This window comes from Salvia miltiorrhiza, chromosome 3, assembly GCF_028751815.1.
Source record: "Salvia miltiorrhiza cultivar Shanhuang (shh) chromosome 3, IMPLAD_Smil_shh, whole genome shotgun sequence".
NCBI lineage: Eukaryota > Viridiplantae > Streptophyta > Magnoliopsida > Lamiales > Lamiaceae > Salvia > Salvia miltiorrhiza.
Window position 1 is genome coordinate 59,731,922 of NC_080389.1, and position 14,561 is coordinate 59,746,482.

The 14,561-nt window shown below is 35.8% G+C and overlaps 1 protein-coding gene and 1 long non-coding RNA gene across 11 annotated transcripts; both read left to right on the forward strand.

The window, feature by feature from the left end:
• Positions 1 to 1,253: 1,253 nt before the first annotated feature.
• LOC131014954 (uncharacterized) lies at positions 1,254 to 4,353 on the forward strand. Of its 4 annotated transcripts, none has more exons than XR_009098374.1 (3): positions 1,505 to 1,647; positions 1,741 to 3,350; positions 3,645 to 4,353. It is a non-coding gene; the product is annotated as an uncharacterized LOC131014954 (long non-coding RNA). The 4 variants fall into 4 exon arrangements; XR_009098376.1 differs by having other exon boundaries at positions 1,741 to 1,838; positions 2,448 to 4,353; XR_009098377.1 differs by having other exon boundaries at positions 1,741 to 1,834; positions 2,448 to 4,353.
• Positions 4,354 to 8,184: 3,831 nt separating this feature from the next.
• On the forward strand, positions 8,185 to 14,353 carry LOC131014902 (rop guanine nucleotide exchange factor 14). 7 transcript variants are annotated; one of them, XM_057943050.1, is made up of 10 exons: positions 8,484 to 8,972; positions 9,339 to 9,455; positions 9,676 to 9,754; positions 10,140 to 10,266; positions 12,150 to 12,530; positions 12,616 to 12,770; positions 12,857 to 12,931; positions 13,026 to 13,295; positions 13,389 to 13,736; positions 13,812 to 14,353. In XM_057943050.1, the coding sequence occupies exons 4-10, from the start codon at positions 10,191 to 10,193 to the stop codon at positions 14,184 to 14,186; spliced, it is 1,680 nt and encodes a 559-aa protein (XP_057799033.1). In that variant the 5' UTR covers positions 8,484 to 8,972; positions 9,339 to 9,455; positions 9,676 to 9,754; positions 10,140 to 10,190; the 3' UTR covers positions 14,187 to 14,353. The 7 variants fall into 7 exon arrangements, with proteins under 7 accessions (XP_057799032.1, XP_057799031.1, XP_057799034.1 ...); XM_057943049.1 differs by lacking the exon at positions 9,339 to 9,455 and having other exon boundaries at positions 8,185 to 8,972; XM_057943051.1 differs by lacking the exon at positions 9,676 to 9,754 and having other exon boundaries at positions 8,465 to 8,972.
• Positions 14,354 to 14,561: the final 208 nt, after the last annotated feature.

The window sequence follows — 14,561 nt, forward strand, 5'->3', positions numbered from 1 at the left end:
ATTGAGAAAATCCTAATAATGAAGATAAAAATACGTACTTAATCACATATTTCATCAATCATGAACAATATATGATACATTAGTGAAAATGGGCAGATAAAAATAATCCAAAATAGTATATCAATTAGTTTGGTGAATCAACTAATTTTAAACTAATTTAATCATTTTGCTCTTTAAATTAATATCCAATTATATGTTTTATCAATTTATCCTACCACTAAAAGTAAACATCTATGGTTTTAATTATACCAACACCAAATTTGGTGTATGATTGGAGTGAAAATGATGTGAAAACCGTATGCATTGGTATTCTTGTGCAAGTGCAACATTAGAGTTGGTTTGCACTAGCATGTCATGTCTATTTTTTTGAATATTCTACTGAAAATTACTTTGTTTCGAAACTTCATTGACATTAATATATGAAAACACGTAATTTGTTTCGAAACTTCATTGACCCTATTTATATTTTGGATCGTCTCATTTCAAATGATCCAATTTAAATTTAAAAATATTTAACATTATTTTTTGAATGATCTCATCATGATTTTACATCTTTATCACATATTTCTTAATCTTCGTGTCGAAAATTTTAGGATCATTTAAAGCGGGATTGAGAAAATATTACTATAAGTGGTATGTAACTACCATATTATATTAGTATGTCTGAGGATTTATCACCTTATGAATAGGCAGTTTAATCACTTCCGCTAACATCTGACATAAATGACATCATAAGATACGTACATAGTTTAATAAGCGAATGTAATAACGTTACTATTTTATTTTATTTAGTTAATATCTGTACAATTAAAACACACGGACCACCGAAAAACAGTTGCAAAATCGAATATTTTATATATTTGTACCACTTCAATAAAAATTTAATTTAAGACAATTCTTCCTAGCTCAAGAAATAAAGTAGCCTTCAGTCATCAATACACTTTTTTACCCTAAAAATGCTCCACACGTCCCACTTTTAAAAGGAAAAATCTCATGTATTACGGTGAATAGTACAACTAAATATCTAGATATTCCTTTCCACTTTAATTTAATAATTGGTGATATTTAAAAAGAGAGAGAATGTTGCAGAAAAATAAGAAAAGAATAAAACCACATAAAATAAACAAATAAATCAGATTCCATTCCAAATGAACCAACCAATACGAAAAAGGTTTAAACCGCAAAAATATTAGTAAAAAAATGAGAATCCAACACAATATTTATATTTTATTTGAAAATCCATCCCCCCCCCCTCTTATAGAAAATCCACCTTAAGTAGTAACGAAGAATAAAGCTCCTTCCACACGCGCCCGTGCTCATACTGTTCACGCACGCGACTCCGCCAGTGGTCAATCCGTAATTATCTCCAAATCCAGGGACAATTTCTCAACTCCCAACGACTTTGGTCTCCATTTCCCTTACTTTCGTAACGTCACAGTTGCCGTTGGTGCCCGGACACGTGGCAGCATCTGCTGCGTCTGCTCCAGCTATAAACTAACCTCGCCTCTCTTATTACTTGCAAGCCCCCCCCTCTCTCTCTCTCTCGCTCTCTGATCTAGTTATGGAGGTTAGGGATTTATAGGATGTCTTCTCTTTTAAGCTAAGTGCTGGATTCTGTTGCGGCGGCCTCTAGTTCGCTTGGTGCAGGTCGGGAACTTATATTCTGCGTTGAATCTCTACGTATGCGTGTGAGTATATGCGGCGTAACATTTGATTGCCGCTGTATTTGGCGAATATCAGGTTCCCGCCTTGCATCAACTGAATCGGAGGCCGCGGTGAATGATTATTCCCGGGCGGTTATATTGGATTGACGTGGATCTGCGATTGATACGGCGTAGGTGTGAATTTTGAATTCGATTTTTTACTGGATCTGAGTCGTTTGTTTTATTTTCTGCATTGAGCATGAATGATAGATCTTGTTTTTCTGCATTGGCGGATACTTAATTATCACTCATGTATAGAAAAAATTAGTGTCCTTTTCCCTCAAACTATCGAAGTATAGCTAGATAAGGATGAATGTCTAATCCTTTCAGCTTTTTTTTGAAACCTGAGACTGATACATCTTTTTATGAGATTATGATAAGAAAACATTAGGGGAATGATTAATAGAACTTGTGATTCAAAGAGATCTTATTGTTTGTGACATTCTTTTGTTTAATGAGTTATTTTGTTCATTTTCATTATTTTTTCAGGAGTTGTTAATTCTTTCGAGCAGTAGCTTTTCTTCCAAATTCACTTGTAATATCAATAAGTGAAAAATATTGCTTTCTAAAAAAAAGTTAATGCATTTTAATGGATGAGCCTAAGCCTAGTATGATTTTAGAATGATAATTATGTATTTAGTTACATTGCTTTTATTGGATCCATGATGATAATACATGAGTTTTACTTTCTTTCTCCAGTATGTCTGTTTTAGTGAATCATGTGAGTTGTTTCCCATTGTGTAGATGAAAAAATATTCCTCATGTAGCAGTGGAGCAAGTGTCGTACTACTAGGGGAAAGTTAAATGGATTTGCGGTAATTTCTGGCAAATTATAATGCGCATGTGGCTTTGTTATGGGTTATATCGTTGTCTTCTAGTGACCTGAAAGAATAAATTGGCACGCTCCCTTTCAGTGCTTGGGAGAATAATTGGCATATTTCTAGGAAACCTGTGTTCTTAATTGTTCGTTTTAAGTCGCCTGTGTATATTTTAGCTGTAACACATGGGTAGTTCTGCATATAAAATATCCCAATTGTGACAATCAACAGCTTCAAGATTTGTCTTTTAGAATAACGACAGGGTTGTAATTAATTCCTCTTATCTACTAGGCTTTTTAGTTTGTTTCAATATCGAGCTAACTGCTCAGAAAGTAATTTGAGTCTGAAATAACTGCTCAGAAAGTTTCATGGTTTCTGTTTTTAGTAGGTTCTCCTCTCCTGCTTTGTGAAGCTACTCCTAGTAGATTCTTGTAATATTTGGGTATATAGACTGATGAGTCATGATACTTATTAGCTCCCATCGTGGGGCGGTTTCAGCTGGCTGTAGCAAATGATAAGCTCTCATATTTTTGGGCACATGCTTTGTTTTTCTATGTGCACGTCTATTTGGATGAGTTTTTGCCTTTTTGGCTAGGTTTAGCCTCTGGTATTTTTGGATATTTTGGTGATGTTGTGAATGAGTTTGATAGCAAGGATTTGGAAGAGTAGTTTGAAAAAGATGAGTGTTGGAGGTGGCATGAAAATTTGAATTAATTCTCTCTTATTATGGTGTCAATTAATTACTTACAAGAATGAGTGAAGTAAAAAGGTGAAAACCAGAGAGCTAAAGTCAGACGATCCAGGAATGCAGTCTGAAGGCATGGATGGAGTAAGTTGCTATAACATTAATATTCTATCATATATTGCTGTCAAAATGCACATATATACTGAGGAAGCACAAAAATTATAATGATGATGAGGGTAAATAGGAAGTTTTGCACTATTATACCATAGAATTCCAAAATGAGACAATTATTGAGGGATGGATGGATAGAGTAATCTCACAAGTATACAAGAAAGCATATTTTTCACCGAAGTTTGATATCCCAAGTGCAAGTTTTTTCATATGTTTACAAGACAACATTGCAAGACCTTGCTTGGTGATGCATTTGATCTCCAACAGGTTGTGGGAACCGTGAGATATGCTGCACTGGAGTACATCCAAACGGGGCGCCTGACAGCCAAGAGCGACGTGTAGAGCTATGGGATATTCCTCTACGAGCTCATCACTGCGAGGCGCCCCTTTGACAGGAACCGGCCAAAAGATGAGCAGAAGCTCGTTTATTGGGTTAGGCCACACCTCTTGGACATGAAGATGTTCGAGCAGATCCTCGACCCTCGTCTCAGTCTCAATGGCAATTCCGACATCAGGTCCGCTCAGAAGCTCTCGTCCATTGCCAACCGGTGTCTCATTAGGCACCCCATGAACCGGCCTAGAATGAACGACATTCTAGAGATGGTTAACCATGTTGTCAAAGCGATGAGCACTGATCAGAGCCCGGGCGCCTCATTCCACCGTGCCCTTCTAACGGCTGACGACGGCAGATCTTTGCAAGATCGTTTAAAGAGGAGGATTCTTGACCAAATCAAGGGAGATCACAGGTGCTTGAGCTGGAGATCATGGAGGAGAGAAGTGGTGAGTACAGAGATTTGATTTGAATTGTGTTTTGTGACTTTGTCAAAGATGAGTTTGTATGAGAAAGAGATGGTAGAGATCACGCAATGCACACGCACACGCACACGCACACCAACGGAGATTTCTTAGTTTCAAGTTGTTAATTTGAACTATGTTTTGATTTTCAAAAATATAAAATAAAATATGCTTATACAAATCTTTCATTCCTAATCTACGTTTTAACGTGTACTCATGCAATAGAATATATATGAAATGAAAGTTTACTACTCGATCGAACTCATGAAACTGTTCCCAACTATTAACCTTTTAGCCGTTCTTTAATTCAGATTAATACAGTTTGCTACTCGAATTAATGGATTTGTTCCGATCTACTAATACCTTTTAATGGAACTACTACGGCCAATTTTTAAGTTTATATATATATATATACATATATAGTATATATATATATATATATAGGTAGGGAGAGGTTCAAATAAGAACCACTAATAAAATAAGAACGGAGAACCATTTTAAGTCATTCGATCATCAAGATCTACGGTGGATGCATCATCTTGGTGGATGGATGCAGGTGCTGGGTTCGAATCCTGAAGGGAGCAAATTTCGGATGCATTAAATTTAATAGCGAATGCATTAATTTGTATAGTAAATGCAGTAATTTTATTAGTTCTTATGTTCTCACGATAATTGTGGTTCTCACTATAACCGCACCCTATATATATATATATATATATATATATAATACAATGTAAATTAATTCTAATAAAAAATACACTAGCCAATTAATGTAAAAATACAAAGTATATTTTCGCATTGTCCTTGCATATGTGTTTCTACTTCAATTGAGCATCATTGATGAATTAAAATTGTGGCCCCTACTTGTAATCAATTAAATAAGCTGTAAGGATTTGAGCTTTGACTGTCATTAATTTACAGCCTTATTTCCTGTTCTTGAGTGTTATTTGAGCTTGCATATATTTCATTAGAATTTGTCTTGATTTCTCCCTCGAGGTAATGTTAGTGTGCTTAATAACTTTGATATGATTTAAAGTCATCTTTGTTAAACCTATATATATATATCCCAGTATATTAATTTATTATCCTATCGCCCTTTTGAGCCTTGTTATTGTTTGCTAATTTCTTAACACACTGCAAGTACACGGTGCAATTGTGTATAGCAAGTAAGGTCGTATTACTGGATATAATTAATTACTATCCTAAATTATTTTTCTCTATTTAGTGAACAAATAAGATTGGTTTGTTTTCAAGTAAAGAAAATAAAATAAACAGAAAAGAAAAATAAATCAAGCTATAGTAGATAAACCGATGGAAATAAAATGTCCAAAAACAAATGTTTCAAAAGATTCAGATAATCCAACAAATTCAGTTCAATAAGCCAAAATTTCCTAAGACAATTTCAATTTTAGTCTATACACACTCTCGTAATATACAAACAGTTGATTACATGTAAGGCTACCGTTTTCGAATCACTTTTAAACATGCAACTCCAAATAGTCCTTAGGATTAATGTCATCATTCAAGTTCTCTCACTAATATTGACAAGTATGTATCATGTTCTTAGTTCAGGTAATAATTATCATCTCCCGATGTCAAATTAAGCTTGTGCAAAATTGAATTGTCAAAGTCAGAAATATCTAGATATAATTATCTAGAAATATCTAGAAAGCACATAAGATTGTGCAAAATTGGTGATCAAGCAATTAAGCAAACAACAAGCACAAGAACATATAAAAATAAATAAATCTTGATTAATTGAATTGTCAAAGTCAGAAATTCAAATCTGTTTACTTCCAAAACCCTAGGATAAAACTGTTCTAGCCACTCATAGACATAAAAACTAGAATAAAAATAAAATAAATGAACATTCAACAAATAAACTGTAAGAAAGTTGGTGAATTGGGATTCTTCTTCTGTCTCTCCAACTCTCAGAAAAGTATATTATGATAAAGTGTGCTTCTAATATGTTTATGGGGAGCATTTATATGTTCTAGGTCTCAAAATAGAGGTCAAAATCGTGTAGGATGAAAAAAAATAGGTGAGAAATTCAAAAAATACGCAAAAATCGAGCAAACACACAACCGCGCGACCAGCCCGCGTTCGTCGCCGAAATACCTACGGTCATACAAATGAACACTAACCGTGTAAATGAACACTATTCGGTTATACAGATGACACTGCCTATAATTAACATTATTCGATTATACAAATGACACTATAACGTTTTAAAACGTTATAATGTCATTTATATAACCGAATAATGTCGATTATAGGTAGTGTCATTTGTATAATTAAATAAATGTCATTTGTATAAATGAATAGTGTTATTTATACGATTTGAATCAGAATGCGAATTCGAATTAGGATAGGAATACGGTGCGATCCGATTGTACGATATAATCTATTGCACCTAAATTTTTGTGATATGTATTAGGCCCATTCTTGACCATCCAAATGCAATACTTTTAAGCATATATTCAAATTTGGGTGATGATACTTTAGCGATGATCCTGATATGATGATGCTTAAAACATGGACTAAAAAGTTGATTTTTTGAAAAGCTCTATAAAGTGCTCCATTAATTAATAGTTGCAATTAATTACATAATCAACAGTGCGATGATAGTTCTTCATAACAACATCCTCATTCATGTAAGGCGTCCAAGTTTAAGTTACAGTAGTCTTTCGCCTTCAATTTAATAATCTTGATATTTTATTGCTTTTCTACCACGTGTACCCTTCATTTTTATTTTTGAGGTTAGTTTAACTTTTTTTGACAAACTGTGGTACAATTTTTTATATGACTATGGATGCCAACAAACAATTTAGATCCATAGTAAATTAGTAATAGTGCTTCATTAATAATAATATAAAAGTCAAAGTTATTGTGAGAAATAAAAATTAAATTTCATAAATACACAATTGCATTTTAAAACACTTGTATTTGCATTCTTATATTTTCCATCTTCATTACAATTTCATCAACGTAATTTTTATGCAATTATTTTACTATTAAATTTATCGATGCCAAAAGAAAAAGGAAACTGAAATACCTAAAATGCTACTTATATCTCCAACTTTAATTCTTCCCATAGGATCCTACTCCCTTCTTTTAATTCTTTTCATAGGGCCCAACATCTTTTCTATCTACCTCACCCACTTTTCTTCTTATAGCCGCAAATTCATTTTATTTTTAAAACAAATATAACTAAAACAAAAAATAAAAAACAAAAAACAAAACAAAAGTTGCGGTGGGCTTAAGCCCACACTAGCCCAAGCGTGGCTTTGCTCCTGTTGCAAATATGACCAAGGCTAAATCATAGCGTGACTCTCGTCAAAAGGAGTAATAATTTTTTTAGGACAATAGAGGAGATATCTAGTAATAATAATAAAAAAAAACAGGTTTATAATCCATTCAAAAAGGCTCAAATTAATCACTGACTACAAATAGACCACAATTTAATTTTAATTTCCAAATTTAGTTAGCGTGCATAAGTGATGGTGTCAAATAAATCCAACATTTAAGTGTTGATTAATTTTGGGCACTTTTGATAGTGTATAGACCTTTTTAGCATATATTTAGTCCTAACAATTGGCATAGTTAATCCGAAGCCCACTTGATAATATATCTAATGAGTAATAGACTTGTACAAACTTGTCATTTTTCTCCAACAAATAACCATAAGCTGTATGGTTGAATAATACTAATTATTAACTTAGAGGTAGCTAGTATCGTACAATTAGGTGAATGCTCGATTTTCTTTTCTAATTTAAGCATTTGAATTGTATGAACTACAACAAACACATTCCATTATTGGGGGCAAAATACAATCATAATTCGAAACTATTGGTGCATTACGACAAGATTATATGGCTAAGTAGAGAAGGAAAAAGAACATAACGCTCCACATTGTAGGCCCCTAATGAAATTCAAAATTGTTAAAAGGGACACCTCAAACTCAAATCAAACATAAAATCACTCAACATTTACATAAAGGGAAAACTAATAACGTCCACCACAATCAATGCTCCGCTCAATTATTTTATTAAGTAGTATATTTTTCATTTTACTAATTCAATTCATGTCATATTTTTTGAGACAAATTCAATTCATGTCATAGACACATTTGTTATGTAATCTAGTGTAATTATAGTAGTAAATCCCTTTCATTAATACCTTGTTATCGATGCGTGTGGAATTGATTAAGGTAAGCTATATTTTCAATTTTTCATATAAGTAATAGTGATACTACTATTTAGTCTTTTGATGACATAATTATTTACTACAATCTTTTTTCTCGGACAAAACCTCCTCAATTCAAGAGTTGGGCTTCACTTGGTTTCCAGCTTCCACCCCACCACTCTCCTCTGTCTCTTCTCTTCCCGCTCCACCATCAAGAATCCAGAGAGGAGAGAGAGAGAGAGAGTGAGTGTAATGTAATGTAATAAATGCAGTCACACTCCTATATTCTCTCAATTCTTGCTCTCTCCCAATCCCTACACTTGCAATCTATTCTTCTCTCATTTGTCTGTCACCTCTGACGCTGCTACCATTACTCCCATTTATTTCTTTTATTTTCTTTCCCACCATTTCTAAGCCTCTCTCTCTCTCTCTCTTTCTTTTTTTTTTCTACCTCTCATTTTACTGCTTCAGTTTCATTTCACCCTCTAAAAGTTTTGGGCTTCTTTTACCTTTCTACTTCCTTAATTTAATGTGACGATTTTCTTGAATAAAGCTTTTATTTTTAGTTGCATTCTTCATCAAACAAGGAGGGCTTTCTTTGCTGCGATCAGAAAGGTATGCCCTTCAGCTTACTCTCTCTCTCTCTCTCTCTCTCATGTTCTTCTTTTCTTGGGATTTTTTTCTTATGGGTTTAGTGTTGGGGGTGAAATTTCAAAAAAAAGATTCGATCTTTACTGCAAATCCGACTAATGAGCTCAGCCCTCTTTTTTGTCTTGATTCATTTTCTGTTTTCTACCTTCCAAATGTGTTTGGTTTGAACCTGCGTCTCTCTCATGATCCACCTATTTTTTTTCCTACCACTTCTGATTATAGAGTTCACACACATACACACGATCTCTGTGTGTATGTGAGTACTTCATTTTTGTTATTTAATTTATTCTCGAGTAGTTTTAATCATATTTAATTTTTTTTCATGCACAGTCAAAGCAGTGTTGCAGAGGACTGACATACAACACAACTGAAACTACTATATATCCTCTTTTTTGACCCATTCCTTCTGCAAAAAAAAAAAAAAAGCTTTGCTTCATTGCGTCAAAGGTTCTTTTTAAACACACTTTTTACTTGCACTATTCCATTTTTAACATCATAAGCTTTTGTTTTATGTCATCGTGCTCTCCACTCCCCACTCACTGAGTTGAGCTCATGAGTCAACTTAATGGCCTTGGGATTAATTAATTTATTATTTTTGGTTGAATTGTTTTTCTTTCATGGATTTGAACTTTTACTTAATTATAAAAAATTTCATGTTTTGGCGTAGTGATTTAGAAATTTGGACCCCTAGAGAGACGTTGAGGACTTAAGGGGTCTAGAGAGGGGACAAAGCACCGCAAAGTTTGGTAAATCCCATAAATAAATTTCTTATTATTCTTCTTTTTTGTTTTCTCCCATGAAAGAAAGTGTACTGATTATTGTTCTACATTTCCAACAATTTTTGTGACTATTCAAGCCACTTCATTTACAAATTAGCAGCAAAATGTGTGGCTCATTAAGAGTTCTGAGCTACTTATTATGCATTGATTGTCCAAGAATTTATGATTCAATCTTACATTTTGTTAGCTAGTTTTGCAAAGTAAGTACCTTTCATTACATAATATAATAATCATGATGTTACTCTCCTGTCACGTTTCATTTCAGAAAAAAAAAAATCTCACATTATTTATTGCTAAAGAAAATTCAATATCATGCAATTAATTATCCCTCTCTCTCTCTCTCTCTATGCAGGAAGGTGGTTTATAAAAATCTTATTTTTATAAAAAGAACACCGACACAACAATGATCATGAGGAGGAGATTAGCTTGTTGTACGAGAGACATGAGAGATTTGAGCATCGACTTTGATGAACAAGAAAGTAATATTCTTTGCCGAATTTATATTTTATTTATGAACAATAAATTAAAAAAACAATGATGTAGATAGATTCTGTGATGCTCAGATGCCCCCAACTGAAGAAGAATCATAAGCTGTCTTAAACAGAGTTGTTTTTCTGTTTCACATTGTTTGAAACATTGGCGATCTTTCCGGTCCGGCTCCGGCCCCTTCTTACGACCTACGTTACACGTAGGGTTAAGTGCGTGCACGAAAATACGAGATTGAAACACGATAGAAAAAAAAAAATAGGATGCATATTGGGAAATGCTTGATATATGTGTATAGGACAACTTGTGATGGTGGGTCATAATTGAGCTTTATTTTCTTTGGAACCTATATAAAAAGTTTTTATAAAGTCATGTCTATGCACCTAATTACCTACCACATGTGTGTTTATCAATAAAAGATGTGTATTTGACAAAAAAAATTGAATCTTGAGGCTTAGCTCTTCAAATGAGGAAATTTCTTGGGCTGCTTGTAAATGTACCCCCTATATAAAATCAATTGGTCAAGAGTCAAGACCCTAGAAAGATCTGTTTATGTAATTGGTACACCCCCCAAAAATATTAATAGTAGTAGCAAAACATAAACCTACCACACTGCATTTTTTGCATATTTAACCATGTGGGGTTGGGCCTTATTTATTACATTTATTTCACCCTGCAAGAAGTAGTTCAATGCTTCGGTACTGAACAAGAACATGGAATCATAGCATTATTGGTCAAATTTAACTTATGGAGATATTCACTGCTTATCTTTTTTAATTTTTAAATTTTTTGGGAGGGGGGGGGTCCTTTTTTCTTTGATGCTAGATAGCTTGCTTAGTCAATTTTATGACCCCAAAAGATTTCAAAATTCATTCTTTTTGGTGTTTGAAAATGGTGTTGGAGAGAGAGAGAGGAAAAGTTTTCTGTTCTCATTTGTTGGTGTGATAGAGATTTTTCAGTAGCACTTAGTGATGGAGGCACTATTGAGTTTGTATGGCCCCTAACTATTTGTAATTAATAATCATGGCTCACATTTGATGGGACAAAAAAGTCATTGTCTTCTGACATTTCCCTTTTTCAAATTTATGCTGTTTCTATTTGGATCTATATCTACTGCAGAATTATATCTCCATGATCAGCCCATCTATGCTCATCTTGTTTTTGTGCTCTTTCAGATCTTGACTTTTATGCTTGTTGCCAATAAAAAAAATTATCACTACTGAGATCTCTTCAATAACTTAAGCTCTGATTGCTAATTCTAACTATAAGACAAAGACATGAAAGAAAAAATCACCCGTGATTTTCGTTACCGACTAGCTTGGTTTTCTGCAGTTGTTTGTGATGTATTTGCAAATGTTGTCTTATATATCAGACTGTTATTTTTTGTCAGTTTAAGTTACAATGTGTGCCGTGTTACTTGTTTATACCATGTGCAGATAAGATGGGGCATTATTTATGTCACATGATAAGTCAAACCTTTAGCAATCACACAATTTTTGCATGTGGATATGTTAATTAAACTTCAATAATCTAAGATAAGAATGGCATCCAATGAGATGCTGTTTGCTAAGATCTACGGTGGTTGCATTAATCACGCTGTCAAAGTTCGTCGTTCTTACCTCTAGCTAAGGATGAAGAGTGATGTACTTCATTTGGAGACAATGCCTTGATGTGAACCTATTGATGAAATCACTATAGCTGTGTTATGATGGAATTTTGGACAGAAAAAATTAGGATAAAAATCAAATATTTTCTTGAAAGAATCTTCGAACTAGTGTACTCACCAAGTGATACTTTGAGGTCCGGGAATGGTGTTTCTCGTGCTACACGTTTATGGTGTGTTTCATCGACTGACTTGAAATCCGTGTATGTTCAGGGATAATGACGTATAATGGTCTCGAGAGCTGCATTCATTCTTTTGATAATGAAAGTGGCACCAGTAGAGGGGATGGTTGTGTTACTGACTCCTATGATGAGGACGATTCGAGCTGCTCGTCCAGCACTAATGCTTTCGGATCGTTCTCCTCTCTCTGGACGATAATGAAGAAAGACGATCAGTGTCAAGATGAGTGGAACTTCACAGCAACCCCTCGACGTGTCCTTGCAAAAGAAAAGCCACAGCAGACCAGCCAATTCTCAGATGTCGAAACAATGAAAGAGAAGTTTGCTAAGCTGTTGCTCGGGGAGGATATTACCGGAGGGAAAAAGGGCGTTTCCACCGCATTAGCACTGTCGAATGCTATCAATAATCTAGCAGGTGGAGACCGTTAAGCAGCTACGAAACGAGCTTAGTTTCTTATTTAATGTTTGCTCATGCTAAATATTGGTGAAAAACTTTGCAGCTTCTGTCTTTGGTGAGCTTTGGAAGTTGGAGCCGTTGCCGGAGGAGAGGAAGAGCAAATGGCAAAGGGAAATGGATTGGCTGCTCGCCCCAACGAACTATATGGTCGAGCTGGTTCCTGCAAAGCAAAACGACGCTAATGGCCGGACATTAGAGGTATGTGTTTTAGCCCTGTCCATGAACTATGTGTTGATGCATCATGGCTACGTAGCTGATCTTCGTCTCGTTGCCATTCCGTGCAGATAATGACCCCAAAAGCTCGAGCAGACATCCACGTTAATCTTCCTGCGCTACGGAAATTGGATTCTATGCTCATTGTAGGTGGTCTTTCCACTCGAAAAAACAACTTAGAATAGCTTCATTGTTCACCATTCATACTCACTCCACCTCTTTGATCTCCGAAACCACCAGGAAACCCTCGATTCAATGGTGAACACCGAGTTCTGGTATGCTGAGGTGGGCAGCCGAGCTGAAGGAAGGAGCCGGAGCGCTGGACAGAGCATGCGGTGGTGGCTTCCTTCCCCGCGAGTGCCCACAGTCGGCCTCTCCGAGATAGAAAGAAAGAGATTGCTGCATCAGGGCAAATTGATCTTTCAAGTGTTCAAAGCTGCCAAAGCCATCAACGAGAGCGTCTTGGCTGAGATGCCGATCCCCACCACCATCAGAGACGCGCTCCCAAAGGTACATTCGCTCTCTCGTATGCACACCTACACGAATTAGACATGTGGGGTCGAGACGAGATGCTCAACTTGTTACCTGTCTCGTCTTTGTCAGTCGGGGAAGGCGAGCCTCGGAGAGGAACTGTACAAAATACTGACTGCAGAGTGTCTGTCTACCGAGGATATGATCAGCTGTCTGAACCTGAAATCCGAACACGGTGCTCTCGAAGCCATCAACCGGCTGGAAGCCGCTATATTCGCATGGAAAGAGAGGGTGGCGGAGCAAGGCAACGGCAAGTCCCCCATTCGAACGTCGTGGTCTTTCGTTAAAGATCCCTTGTCCGAACTCGATAAGACGGAGTTCTTGATGAACCGGGCCGAGCTACTAGTGCTGCAGCTCAAGAGCAAGTATCCAAATCTTCCTCAGACATTCCTAGATGTCACAAAAATCCAATATGGGAAGGTATGCGATAGCTCTGGTGCATCAGCTCAAATTAAATCATAATTGTGATTAATAAATAAGTGTTGAAATGTATAGGATGTGGGGCACTCGATTCTTGAAGCATACTCCCGAGTTGTATCCAACTTAGCATTCAGCATTCTGTCACGGCTAGGAGACATTCTGCAGGAAGACATTGTGAGCAATCCCAACTCGCCGGTGGCAATGTCGCATCTCGTCGGAGCCAGAATCCCGGGGATCTCGGACAGCCCGATGCTCGACCGCGTCAGGCACTCCCTCATCCATCAGTTGAACACCGTGGAAGTGAAATCTTGCAACTCCGGCGAGACCAACAACGTCTCTGAAGTCGACGAAGCTAAGATTAGCTCGGTGAGCGCGACGCCGAGCCGGAGCCGGGTTTGGTGCATCGGCAAAGAGGCTTGCCACAGTTTGTCTGCTCAGAATTCTCCTTGATACCAAACTCCTAATCTATCCATGTAAATAATAAACCATGTTTGTGTGGTGCAGCAACTTATTATCTGTGATCTTGTCTTGATCACGAGATTGAGTTACATTTGAAACTCAAGATGGTAACAGAAGAATATATTCATATATGTTTCACAGTCGATAATTTGTTTCGATGTTCTTCTCTATTTCAAATTATCATATTGCATTTAATTGGAATTTGAAGAACAAAAATCCGTTTGAAAATTTGTTTTTTCAAATCGAGTCTCAATTTGCAGTAGTTTTGATGTGAACTGACAAAACTTGAAGAGTGTTAATCAATTTGGCTATATTTAAGATAGCAGTATAATATCCACATTGTGCCTAAATCAAGAAGTGGACCAA